This window comes from Bombina bombina, chromosome 3 (genome assembly GCF_027579735.1).
Source record: "Bombina bombina isolate aBomBom1 chromosome 3, aBomBom1.pri, whole genome shotgun sequence".
Lineage (NCBI taxonomy): Eukaryota > Metazoa > Chordata > Amphibia > Anura > Bombinatoridae > Bombina > Bombina bombina.
The window spans coordinates 1,058,812,254-1,058,826,399 of record NC_069501.1 but is presented as its reverse complement, the minus strand read 5'-3'; the positions used below and the strand labels follow the sequence as shown (position 1 = coordinate 1,058,826,399).

General features: G+C 35.5%; 1 protein-coding gene across 2 annotated transcripts in view; it reads right to left on the bottom strand.

Annotated features, from left to right (window-relative positions):
• The window catches only part of AAAS (aladin WD repeat nucleoporin), a 75,926-nt gene extending 62,125 nt beyond the window's left edge, over positions 1-13,801 (bottom strand). The window contains exons 1-8 of one of the 2 annotated variants that reach the window (XM_053708309.1): positions 13,764-13,801; positions 10,608-10,756; positions 10,106-10,233; positions 9,961-10,016; positions 4,813-4,904; positions 2,124-2,170; positions 1,929-2,027; positions 1,220-1,363 (exon numbers count right to left, since the gene is read on the bottom strand). In XM_053708309.1, the coding sequence (XP_053564284.1) occupies positions 1,220-1,363; positions 1,929-2,027; positions 2,124-2,170; positions 4,813-4,904; positions 9,961-10,016; positions 10,106-10,233; positions 10,608-10,718 (677 nt within the window). In that variant the 5' untranslated portion in view covers positions 10,719-10,756; positions 13,764-13,801. The remainder of the gene's footprint in view (positions 1-1,219; positions 1,364-1,928; positions 2,028-2,123; positions 2,171-4,812; positions 4,905-9,960; positions 10,017-10,105; positions 10,234-10,607; positions 10,757-13,763) is intronic. The other variant, XM_053708308.1, reaches the window with a different exon arrangement.
• Positions 13,802-14,146: the final 345 nt, after the last annotated feature.

Here is a 14,146-nt window from a genome sequence, read left to right as displayed (position 1 = left end):
TCCCCCCAGGGGAATCAGTGTCTGATTCAACGCCGTGATTGGAGGAAGCCTGATTCCTCATTTTAGACCCAGGAAGAGGCTTTGCGACGGGTGGAGGAAGCTGGAGCTGCTGTCAAGATTAAAGGGTAAGGTTTTTTTCACAACAGGAGTGGAAATGTAAATTTTGATGAATTAAAGTGCCCCTGTCTTTAATCAAATTTTTAAAAACCGGGCACTTTAGCATCAAAATTTACATTCACTTTAAATACTTTACCTTCAAATTGATACTGCAGTGCCTCGCCATTAACCCCTTCATTTAAGTTTCTGAATGGTAAAGCTCCGACTCCCCCCACACATTTCCTTCTATGGCTGTATCTACAGTATATCTATTGTTGATTTGGTAGAATGCAAACGTGAATAGGGATTATCTGCTGGAGCATGCCTAGAAGCTGTGAACTCAGTTGAAATACAATGTCTATGTTTAAACACTGATAATGGGGTGGAGCACAGTGCTCCAGAAAGCATGGCTAAGAAAGTTTTTTGCTTATTTTTGAAAATTATTTTATAATACTTGCCAGCAATTTTTAAACATTTTTTTTATGCAAACGATTTTTAATTAATTAACCATTTTAGGATATGCACAGATCTTAACCTGTTTTATGGCACTTTAATACATGGTGCAAAGCCCACATATCTCTATACTGCCTCAGGTTGATCACATTTCTGCAATATAATCATATATATTGTATCATATGTGCTCCAATATTCAGTACTACATAAAAACAGTTGCCATTATAAAAAGAAGAGAATGTTTCTAAAAAAAAATAGGAAAAAAGGTGCGTTAATACTCAAATGTAAGATGGAATGCCATATAGGACAAAACAGGCACCTTCTCATTGTTTTGCTTACATTGCTTTTTATACAAGGATATTTAGATTCTTCATGATGGCTGCTGTACCCTGATTGATGTATGCAAAAATAGAACCGCGCTCCTACAGCCCTGGAAGTCCTCGCAATGGCTGCTGTACAAGGCAGGGTATGGCAGTAATTGCAAAGAAGTTAAAACACATTCTTCATCATACAGCACACATTAAATAAGGTTATACGTGGCTTTTTCAACAAACCCTTGTAAATCATACAGCATCCACTAGGTGTCATTATTACTCCAATGAAGCAGTCACAAGCCTGTTCCAATCAGAGAGATCATACTCTGTAAATAAAAATCATGTATCAGTCTCACCTGGTTGATAGGGAAGTAGGGTCGACGTGCCATACCAGAACACAGCTCTGACATGCAACAGCCAGGATAGAAGCACAGAGGGGTTTCCATGCCATGCATGCTACATCTTTCTGTAAGCGATGCTTCAAAGTCGGCACTGTTGAGCTGAGAAAATCATAAGAAAATTATTTATTCATAAAGAAGTTAAGACTCTGTTATAGATTTATGGGTTGTTTTTATACCTATGACACAGTCATCGTTTGAAGTACTTAAAGTGATTCCTGAGCCACTTAAAGAGACATGAAACCCAAAATTTTTCTCTTTAATGAGTTAGGTAGAACATACAATTTTAAACAACAATCTGTGTGTGTGTATATATATATATATATATATATATATATATATATGCAGCCACCAATCAACAGCTAGAATATAGGTTCTTTGCTGCTCCAGAGCTTTCGTAGATAAACCTTTCCGCAAAGGATAAGAGAAGGAAGCAAATTAAATAGTAGAAGTAATTTGGGAAGTTGTTTAAAATGGTATGCTCTGTCTAAATCACAAATGTCTAATTATGATTTAACTGTCCCTTTAAGAACTGAACCAAATACTATTTGTCACCATACTAATTCCAAGAGCATGCTTGTGCTAACTGTAATCTAGTTACATTAATACACTATCAGACAGCCACAAAGTTATTCACTGTATAAAAACCCTCACAGATATTCCTCACCTCCCAGTTGTGTACACCCGGATAGAGTCATCTAGAAAAGCCAGAGCAAACTTGCTGGTGTGGGGATGCCAAGCAAAAGCACGAAGTGAACAGTTGGCCCTGAGGAGCAAAGTTGAGAAAGATATTAGTGTTTGTTATGCCAACTAGAAAATGCAAAGTTACATTACATTATATGACACTATAGAAAGGTCTCACCAGTTGAGGGCCTGTGAAAATTCTGCTGTGAGATCCTCACTCTTCATCTATGGACAGAAAAGGAAGATGTTACATCCCATGTTCCTTAGAAAATGTTCTATAATATAGTAAATTTTCAATCTTGTGAGAAGTTGCTTACTTTTTTAATGATTATGCCACAGCCACTAAAATATTAATTAACCCCTTAAGGACCACAGCACTTTTCCATTTTCTGACCGTTTGGGACCAGGGCTATTTTTAAATTTTTCCGGTGTTTGTGTTTAGCTGTAATTTTCCTCTTACTCATTTACTGTACCCACACATATTATATTTTGTCCTTGAGTTTAGAAATACCCAATGTTAACATGTTCTTTGCTTTTTTTGCAAGTTATAGGGCAATAAGTAAAAGTAGCACTTTGCTATTTCCAAACCACTTTTTTCAAAATTAGCGATAGTTACGTTGTAACACTGATATCTGTCAGGAATCCCTGAATATCCCTTGACCTGTTTTAGTAGACAACCCAAAGTATTAATCTAGGCCCATTTTGGTATATTTCATGCCACCATTTCACCGCCAAATGCGATAATGCAATAATGTTTTTTTTACAATTTTAGATTTCTCACTGAAATTATTTACAAACAGCTTGTGCAATTATGGCACAAATGGTTGTAAATGCTTCTCTAGGATCCCCTTTGTTCAGAAATAGCAGACATATTTCACTTTGGCGTTGATGTTTGGTAATTGTATTATGCCCAGCAGTGAAGGGGTTAATTTAGGTAGCTTGTAGGGTTAATTTTAGCTTTAGAGTAGAGATCAGCCTCCCACCTAACACATCCCACCTCCCTGACCCCCCTCAAACAGTTCTCTTCCCTCCCCCACCTCACAATTGTCACCGCCATCTTAAGTACTGGCATAAAAAGCATTTTTTATTTTATTTTGTATTTTTCTTTTCCATTCAATTGAATCTGCAGTGTTGAATCCCCTCTTAGTCCCCAACCTCCCTGACCCCCCCCCCCCATACAGCTCTCTAACCCCAACCTCCGCTACCTATTTACCGCCATCTTGGGTACTGGCAGCTTTCTGTTATACATTAGCAAGAGCACTAGATGGCAGAACTATTTCCGGTCATGTAGTCCTTCAGGCATGTGCACGCTATTTACCTAGGTATCCCTTTAACAAAGAATAACATGAGAACATAGCAAATTTGATAATAGAAGTAAATTGGAAACTTTTTAAAAACTGTATTCTCTATTTAATGAAAGAAAAATTTTGGGTTTACTGTCCCTTTAACCTTATATGGTTGACTGTATACAAAGTTACTTAGGCAAGCAAAAAGGGCTTTGCTATGTTTCCTTCTACTATACAATGATTTTAAACTGTGCAGTTAATGGTAACCCTTAGTTGCGGTTAGGATGTTCCATGCCATCCTAAAAGTGATGGGTTTAAACGACTTTAGGATGGCATGGAATGTCCTAACTTTTTTGGCGTTCTACTCCCTCCTGGTTTTAGTCAATGCAAAATCTGACTGGGGGGCGTGCCTAGAATCGTAGGCAGTCCCCATGATCGAATTGACGATCATGTGATTTCCATTTTCAAGCAAATGTTTACATCTGAACTTTGTTCTAATGTTCAACATTTCCCCCCGGCATGAAGGGGTTATTATTCATTGCTAATGTACAGCAAAGGTGGCAAAACAAAGAATGCAAGTCTACAGTACAAGTGGTTGTTTATCGTATTTAGATAAAGTGTAAGTTGCTGATAACTTTGACAAAGCCTTGGCAAAGAGCAATAAAAGCTCAAATACAAAGCAAAAAAAGTTGTTTTGCTTTGCGCATCTAGGTCAAAGCAAAACAAATTACTATAATTATACTTGGAGGGGCCCACTAGCATCCTCTTCCACTCCTTTACTACTAGCGTCCCCTATGGCAATCCCAGTGCCCCCTTTCTACTTCTTATTCTTATTAGTGCCCCACTCATAATCCCACTGCCCACTTTGGGAATCACTATTTTAGAAGAATCAGCAGGCTACAACACAAAAGTCTGCATAACCACAGTTATTTCTGAAAATTAATTATTCTTTATCATTCAGGAAAATTCCTGAATCAAAAATCTGTGTTTGCAGTTTCTTGCAAGGAAAATGCCTTAAAGGAAATCAAATTAGCATCTTGTTCTTGGTAACATGAAAATCGAAAAAGCAAAATACACAAACTACATATAGTTTTTGCCAACTGCAGACTGGAAAGCCACAATACTGCGCAGCTACAGAAAGGTGTGGAACATGTTGTACAAAAGATTGACACCAGCAATGTGAGTCAGAAGAGCACAATTTTCAAACAAATAGGCTGGTAGAAATTATTAGGAAACCATCACCAGGCCTGGCATTATGGTGATTAAAAATGTCTGGTAGAAAGCACAATATGCAGAAGACACTCTGGTATACATGCTGATATATACTACGCATATATAAAATACTTTAATTTCCCTATAATAATCATGGATGTTAGCAATAAAACAGAACATGTAATTGTAAGGTAAAAGAGCTTAGGGTTCTGACCAACACTTGGTAACGGTGAGTACTACTAAGATGAAGCAAAAAAAAACTAAAAATACACTAAATAAAACCAATAATAAAAAATAAAAAAAGTGAGGTAGTTAGTTATGTTGTCATTAATAGAATGTAAAACCTACACACTGAACCATAATACTCACCCTAAGATGTGAGAATAGAGACCCATGAAAAGAGGAAAGCCAACGACATACAGCGAGAGAGCAGCAGGCTAATCGACCCAACCAGGGAGGCACTGTAAAAATCAAAAAAGTATTAGATTACAACATTTGTTTACAACATATGTTGAATGTTATATGTACAAAAAAAGCATAATTTTCTAGTTACGTCATTAAATATATATATTTAAATATATATATATATATATATATATATATATATATATATATATACACACACACACATACATATACAGTTGTGCTTATAAGTTTGCATACGCTGGCAGAATTTATTATTTCTTAGCCATTTTTCAGAGAATATTAATAACACAAAAACTTTTCTTTCACTCATGGTTAGTGTTTGGCTGAAGCCATTTATTATCAATCAACTGTGTTTACTCTTTTAAATCATAATGACAACAGAAACTACCCAAATGACCCTGATCAAAAGTTTACATACCCTGGTGATTTTGGCCTGATAACATGCTCACAAGTTGACTGTATAAAGAAGGAAAGGGATATAAAAAGATATCCAAGGAATTGAGAATGCCAATCAGCAGTGTTCAAACTCTAATCAAGAAGTGGAAAATGAGGGGTTCTGTTGAAACCACGGTCAGGTAGACCGACTAAAATTTCAGCCACAACTGCCAGGAAAATTGTTCGAGATGCAAAGACGTAGCACACTGTGTCCTAATAAACTCCAAAGTCAGATAATGTAAAATCCAAAATGCTTTATTGAAACTATTAAAAGCATAAGTGCAATGAAGCGCAATTTTGCACATGTGCTCCTTGCAAGGTCCTCTACCAAGTTTATTCAAACTGTGAATTTTCCATAATCAACATGGCTGCTATGAGCCATTTGCCTTTTTATCGCTGTTTAATTGCGTAAATTTGCACTTGATGCATTATGTTTACACTATTTAACTATATTACAGTGTAGCAGACACATGAGTACACATAGTCATGATCCCTAAAGGCAATATTGCAGTAAAAATTTGCACTGCGCAGTCGCCTTCGTGAAATAAAACATTTGCAACTTTTCATAAAACTTCTGCAAATTGTAGAGGTCTATAGTGAGCATTAGTGTGTGCAATTTGAAAGCCATACAATGCATAACTTGGTGGCCATTTTGTTTCATATGCGCTGTTTTTAAAAACAAAAAAAATCTTCTCCGAAACCGCTTATGGCACAGACTTGAAATTTTGTTTACAGAGTTATCTTATGACTAACATTCAGATTTGCAACAAGTATACAGCCTCCATAAAAACATCAAAATCGCAATGTGAACAGATACTCCTGCAATATATATATTTTTTTTGACCGTCTTCCTTTGGTTAAAGGGACAGTCTACACCCATATAAAGCGTCGCTTATAATGTTTATTTATCTTTGTTAGTGCTAACTCACCCGCTCTAATCGTTATCTGTTGATTGTACAACCTACATCGCTCACACTAAAAGTTTCCTTACAGCCGTTATAAATGGCCGCCAAACTCCGCCCATCCACTTCTCCTTCTAAATTTTTTGGAGCTTCTCTATGTGATCCATGCTCGTGCACGGTCAGTCACATACGTCAGATGCGTGTGAATACGCATGCCCGAATATCCAGAAGTGACGTGTAAGCAAAAGTCCGTCTGCGCTTCACGTTTTCTATTCCCCTTATATTTTTTTTGTTCCGACGCTAGACGCGTCCTTGTGATAGATCAATCGGTAAGAGTAAATAATTTGCCGCTTTGATCCAGCATGTTCCAAATTATTTTATTATCTTTACAATGCACCCAATGTATATTAAATTTTGATCCATAATGAAATAAAAAACTTTATGTATTTGATTTTATTTATGCTTTAACCACTGTCAACTCTAAAGCAATACAATAAATTGCTATAGACTATCAATTCTATTTCATATCAATACATTTTTTCTATTCTCAATTTTGATTATTTTTAGGTATCAAAAAAGTTTGATTGTTCACTTCTAATACTTTTATAATTGAAGAGTATGTATTATAATCCAACAATCTTCAAAGTGTATATCGTTGATGCTTGCTGTTCTAATTTTTTTAACCCTTTATTTATACACTATAATTAACCTTTTCACAATCTATTTCTCTATCTATCTATCTATATATATATACCCATCTATATATAGATACATATACATATATATATTTAAAATGTTTATACATATATATATATATATGTCTATATATATATGTATATATAATTATATATACTTATATATATATATTATTCCATCTATATAAAAAAAAACATGAGATCATTAAAGCATATTCATTAGTGTCTTATTGGTCACACATATGCATTATAAGTAGATAGAAAAAGCAAATATAAATAGCTGACGAAAGAAAATTTAATGTTAAATCAATTTTGTAAGCATCATTCTTAATAAAAGAATATATCAAAGGTACTAAATATAAAATGGCATATACATATGAGAAGTGGATATCACATTATTAGCGAAATGATGGAATGACATTTGTGAAATATGTATCTGAAAGCGAACATAACATTAGTTTTGCTGCTATCAAGAGTCAAATAAATTGAAAGGACCCATAGAAAATAAAAAGCTTTTATTTTGGTAATTATCAGTAGGAAATTTTAATAGAGACTTCATTTGCGCTCGATACTTACAATTGATATTGCATGTACAGTTAAAACAAATAGACGTGTGGAAATTGCAATAAAATTTTGGTTCCGTTTTTTTTGTTCCACAGCGTGTGCGCATGCGCTAAACGATGAAAGCGCGATCAAGTTTTTACATCCATGATCTATTTCTGATTGGATGTTTTGGAAAGAGAGGATGGATGATGTAATATTAGGAGGGGCATGGCGGCCATTTACAAGTTAAAAAGACTCAGTTTGTAATATGAATAAGTCCGGAGGTGGATCGATATGGTCACTGAAGTGGGTGAGTTTGAACGATCTGCAGTAGATTTAGCATATAAGCGACGCTTAGTAGGGGTGTAGACTGTCCCTTTAAAGCTCATGTGTGCTCAAGACTGAGTATTTGAGTTGTATATAAAAGCCAGGAAGTTTCCTTCTATTTTAAAGCGTGAAGCAGGAATGATACAGTCCATAAAGGCAAAGTGTTAGGACTAGTCAACATTGGGACACCTTGTATGCAGAATATGGCTATATTGTGTGACTAAGATCCCAATTTTAATATAATTTCATAGGTTATATCTGAAGGCAAATGTTGCAGCATCTAAGAATGTTTTGCAAGTGAATGTGCAGCAATACCCCTGTTTTGTGCGTGTGTGTTTATATTAGGCATGGGAGAATATTCATATTCGTCATTCGTTTGCAAAAGGAATGCAGAATATGGCCACAGGCAGCCGATATATCAGTATCAAAGTGCAGCACACAAAGAGCTGTGCAAATCTATATATTTGTTTGTTGCACTTTCATACCAATATATCTGGCTCCTTAAAGAGCCGAATTCTGCTGCCTGTGGCCATATTCGGCATTTGAATGGCAAATGCAAATATTTTCCCATGCCTAGTGTGTGCATATGTATGTATGCAATACTGTTCAATTCGTAACAAAGTTCTGATGTAAATACTATTAGTAAAAATTAAATCATGCGATTGTGTGATTTCAAGGCTGGGATCAGATGATAGGGGACTGTCTACGGTGCTAGGGACGCACCCCAGGCCGATCCTTGCCTATGTCAAAGGGGGAAGCTGCAGGACACTTTATATGGTAGGACGTTCCATGCCGTCCTAACGCCATTAAATCAAAGCACTATTAGGACAGCATGGAACGGCGTAACTGTATAAAGGGGTTAAAAGGAATGTCAATTCATGCTGAAATTATAAAAATATGCAAAAAATATTTTAGAAAGGTGTTTTCTCATGGATTGGAATACTGTTGATTACTGTTTTGAATGGCAAGAATAAGACATGGAAAGGTTACTGAAAAAAAGAAAAAAACATACTAGAAGAACAAACAAAAAACAGGTCTTAAAATGTATTGGATAGGCCTTGCGTCTTAAACCAGGAAATTAACGGGGGGGGGGGGGGAAATCAAAACAAAATTTAAAAATTCAAACTCCAGACAAAAAATGTTGAAACTTAACCCCACACCCTTTGGTATATTTGTATGAGAAGGGGAAACATTTAAAGTTCTTTTTGTAATTTGTGCTCAGCATTCTACTGTAGATCTGAAGGGGCCACCACCATTACAGATTCTGAAACTTTGCAAAAATGTATAATATATTAAGACTTCCAGTTCATTCTACTTTTTTACTAACAAGCCAGATGTAATAATATATTTTGTTCTAATAAATGGATTAAAGTACTGTTGTTTGGTAAACATAATGTGTAAACAGATTTTAGGCAGGAAGGACCCCTAAAATATATTTTTGCATCCCTAGCATGTTATGATTTTCTTTGTCAAGTTGTATAGATATTTGTTATCAGGATGTAGGCTAACTGTATAACTACTACCAGACTGAAAGATGCCTGGGTGTATCCAACAGGTCTATGAGTAAGGCAATGCTTTGCCGAAACGTGTAAGACCGTATCTCCTGCCCTATGGATGTTTGTTTTTACGTTCAGAACTGCTAATTACTTTATAAATAAATATTTGGACATTTTCTCTCCATGCCCACTTGCTTTGCTCTATATGTATCTAACACCTGCCTAATTATATTCTTGCAGCAAAAATATACATGAGATAAAATTCCCTTGGATTTGGTTTGACAAATTCCACACAAGATATTTTACCAGATAAAAAAACCTTCATTGCTCTAATGTTAGAGCAGGTAAACAATATAGGAAAAATCCACCATATATTGCAGATGTTTTGGGACCCATCAATTAAAAAAATGCTCATAGAGTTTGTTTTGTAGTTATTTTAAAATTTGAACAGATCTCCTTATCCCAAACTACGTATCCGCCAAGACAATATTCATGTGCCTCTTACAAGTCTCTACAAATCTGTAAATATTAATTCAATTAGTTTGTGTTTGGGGAAAACTAATCAGATTCACAGATACATTTTCTAAAAAGCAAAAGCAACTTTGTAGAAGGTTGCTACATAATAATCCAATAACTCCTGGAATGATGAATGCTCTCTGAATTCACAAGTCTATGGCGGTTTATATTTCTTACCCTCTTCTTCAGAGTTTGACATCTCCTCCAGGAAGCCAGCAAGTCCCATATTGTGCCTAAAACACAACAAAAAGGAATAAATAGCTGATCAATTCCCGACCAAGATATCAGGTGACCATTAAATCACAAAGAAGCGATCACTTACCAAGCATTCAAACACCGCTTCCAGACTGCTTCTCTGTGATGAATAAAAGCTCCTTTACTGCTCAGCTCCATCCTACCTGGAGCTTTCACTGCATCCAGAGGGATAAAAAGCTCTGGGAGATGCACCAACTGGAAATATAAAGCAGATTAAAACATGCAAATCATTTCAATATCTTACAATAACTTTTTTTAAATCAACATGTTTAAAAATGTAATGACTACATAAAAGGAAACCTGCTAGATAGAAGAATTAAGACCTTCCAGAAGGTTTTGGTCAGATTATGGAAAGTCTGTAGCAAGAATAAGCCCCATTACATTCTTACTGGCCTAAAGAATTATGTAGAAGCAGGATGATTTCTAACAAAGCGGACAAGTGATTTCTAGCTCACAAATGAAGCAGACCCAATAGTCGTTAATCTATACAAGTGCAGTGAGGTGACGTTTGGTACCCTGACAAATATCAATGTATGTTGTATTAAAGTACACAAAATATAAATGCTTACACCTAAGAGTTGGAGAATTTTGTACCTCTGTTTGAAAGGATTTGGGAGGGCTTTCGAAACACAAGCCAGGAACCATTTTATTGTTAAATTCCAAAAGAGTTGCATCTCCATAAGGTGGAGGGTCGGGAAACAATTCCAAAGAACACATCCTGTGAGGTTAGGAGGAGACCAATAAATATGTTATGGATATAAAAATCATTCTTAAAATAATAAGGAATCATAAATAATCCATAGAGGTAATATACAAGGTCATTATTGTTTAATATAAAAATCAGGTCTCAAAAAAAGAAATGCACATTAATAAATATATTAGTAAAAACTAAACTGAGTACTTTAAAGGGACATGAACCCCAAATGTTTCATTCATTATTCAGATAGAGAATACAATTAAAAAAAAAGTTTCTAGTTTACTTCTATTATCAAATTTGCTTCATCTCATGTTATTCTTTGTTGAAGAGATACCTAGGTAGGTAGCGTGAACATGCCCAAAGCACTACATGACAGGAAACACTGCTGCCATTTAGTGTTCTTGCTCATGTATAACATTGTTGTAAAACTGCTGCAGACACGTGCTCACTCCTGAGCTTACATCCATGCTTTTCAACAAAGAATAAAAAGAAAATGAGGAAATTTTGATAATAGAAGTAAGTTGGAAAGTTATTTCAAATATATGCTCTCTCTCACTGGTTTTCAAACGAGTCCTCAGGCCTCCCCAACAGGCCAGGTTTCTTGGAATACCTTGGATGAGAGCAGGTAAATAACCATGTTTACTAATCAGCTGATTATTTCACCTGGGCTCCATTCAGATATCCTTAAAATGTGGCCTGTTAGGGAGGCCTGAGGATAGGTTTGAAAACCAGTGCTCAATCTGAATCATGAAAGAAATTTTGGGGGGGTTTATTAAGGGGACACTCAAGCCAAAATTAAACTTTTGTGATTTTGATAGAACATATAATTTTAAACAAATTTCCAATTTACTTCCATTAACAAAATGTGCACAGTCTTTTTATATTTACACTTTTTGAGTCATCAGCTCCTACTGAGCATGTGCAAGAATTCACAGAATATACGTATATACATTTGTGATTGACTGATAGCTGTCACATGATACAGGAGTGTAGGAAATAGACATAACTTTATTTGAAGTTCAGACTAAGTGCTATTGCATTGTCTTTTTATAATGCATTTGTTGATTATGCAAATCTACTGTATTTACTGGTCCTTTAACAACAGTTAGTTAAAAACATGTCACTATGACCTAGAATATTTCCACTACTTCTCCCCAGACACAGGGCTAAGAGGTTTCATAATTATGCTAAGTTCCTCAAAGAATATTAGAAAGGCAAATTTTAACTCAAGAGCTGTTCATCGTGCTATACAGGGTTCTGGGTGTGAAGGAGAGACACCAAAAAAGCCACTGAAGATTTTGTGTGATTTCCCTGCATACCAGCGCAGCGAGTTTGTTTTTTTTATCATCAGGCCCTCAATATATATTATATAGTTTTTAAATATATGTGCTATATTATTTTCCAATATTGTAAACTATTATAGTTTAACATAATCTGTTATGCACAGATTCACAATGAATCTTTCACTGCATAGACTGCAATTACTGTGTGTAACGTATCATCTGACAGCCATCAGCCAATCACAAAATGCATATACATATATACTGTGCATTTGTGCACATGTTCAGTAGGAGTTTCAGCTTCAGAAAGTGTGCGTATAAAAATAATGTGTACAGTTTGATAATGGAAGCATATTGTAAAGTTGTTTTTTTTTTAAAGTTGTATATTTTAATTTTGACTTTAGTTGTCCTTGAATAGACTCCCTCGCTCTGTGAAGAGGTGTGCCCTTCAACAAAGGATAACAAGATTACAAAGTAAATAAGATTATAGAGTACACTGGGAAGTTGTTTAAAATGAAACGCTGAATCATGAAGGTTTGATTTGACTTTACTGTTACTTAGGAGCCATCAAGAATACAGACAAGGCAGCCATACATTTTACAGATATATGTTGAAGATTTCAAACCTAGAATTCTAGGAACCAAGGCTATATGCACAAATAAATTCTCTCAAAATTGATAGGAAGTTTTTGATTATATTTATTTTGGGGCGGGGTTCAAAGCAAACATTGTGACAAAGTATTTACAAGCATTGCTTGGCTCCACATACTGATTTTTTTTATGAAACCCATTTTATTTTGTGATTTAGATGTAGCATACAATTTAACCCCTAGACATCAAGTTCCATGCTGTCCTTTTTTGGCGTCTTGCTCCCTTCTGGCTTTAGGTTTTGAAATCACATGATCACATTTTTTTTTGCCCCGTCCTGAAGGGCTTAAAAACACTTTCCAATTTACTTCTATTATCAAATTTGCTTTGTTCCCATAGTATTCTTTGTTGAAGAGATACCTAGGTAGGTGACCAGAGCCCTGCATGGCAGCAAATAATGTTGCCATCTATTCCAGTGCTCTTGCAAATTGATAACATGTTTGTGAAACTGCTGCCATACAGTACTCCTGACATGTGCACGCTCCTTAGCTTACGTCCCTGCTTTTCAGTGAAAGATATCAAGAGAATGAAGACAATTTGTCAATATAAGTAAATTAGAAAGTTGTTTAAACTTATTTTCTCTATCTGAAAGAACAATATAGATTTTGTCAGGGTGTTACAGATATTTAAAAATAAAGGAGTTTTGTGTTAATACTTTTTTTTTAATAAAACCGGAATACAACTACACAGGTTACTAAGAAGGAAGAAATGTTCTTGTTATTTTATTACAATGGTTTTCATGAATGTGTCGTGTTATTTTTATGCTGGTCCTTAAAGTACTCCATGTACAGTATTTACATCAGCAGTACGACCACGTATCGTTTGACCTTATCTGTGTTGCATGTAACCGTCTATGAAAAACTCCAATTCTATATACAACTCATAGAAGCGCAACGTTAGGATATGTGTGTATTGCTATTTGCAAAGCTGACAGCGTTCCGACCCCTTCCACCATCGCACGTATAAATATCATCACATTACTCAATCACTTAACCTCCCATTATAATTCCCCAAATAAAACTGCCCGCAGACTTATCATTCTCTTTATACCACATAAGATATTATGGAGCTCACTAACACATTTATGCGGCCCGCTCTCACCTAATACCACTTACGGAACCTCTTTCAGAATACGCGCGGCGCCTACGCTTATAGCGTAATGCGTAACCAACGTACTAAACGCTGTAATGCATGATGGTCCTTGTAGTTTTGCTGTTATTTTAACTATAGTTGAGCATTGAGGTGAAATGTGTTTCGGGGTTAGCGGGTTTTTAATTGCATAGATATTTGTTCTCGTGGTAGAACACTTCGGTAGTTTTAAAGGATACCCTACGTTTTTCTAGCAATGTACAGTGCTTTTATTATCATTCATCAGATTGCTTTTATATAGTGAACCTGAACACTAAAGTACAGAAGTGTTCAACACAAAGACAGGGAATTCAGCACTTCTATCACTTTTATTATATCACACAAAGTTTCATGTC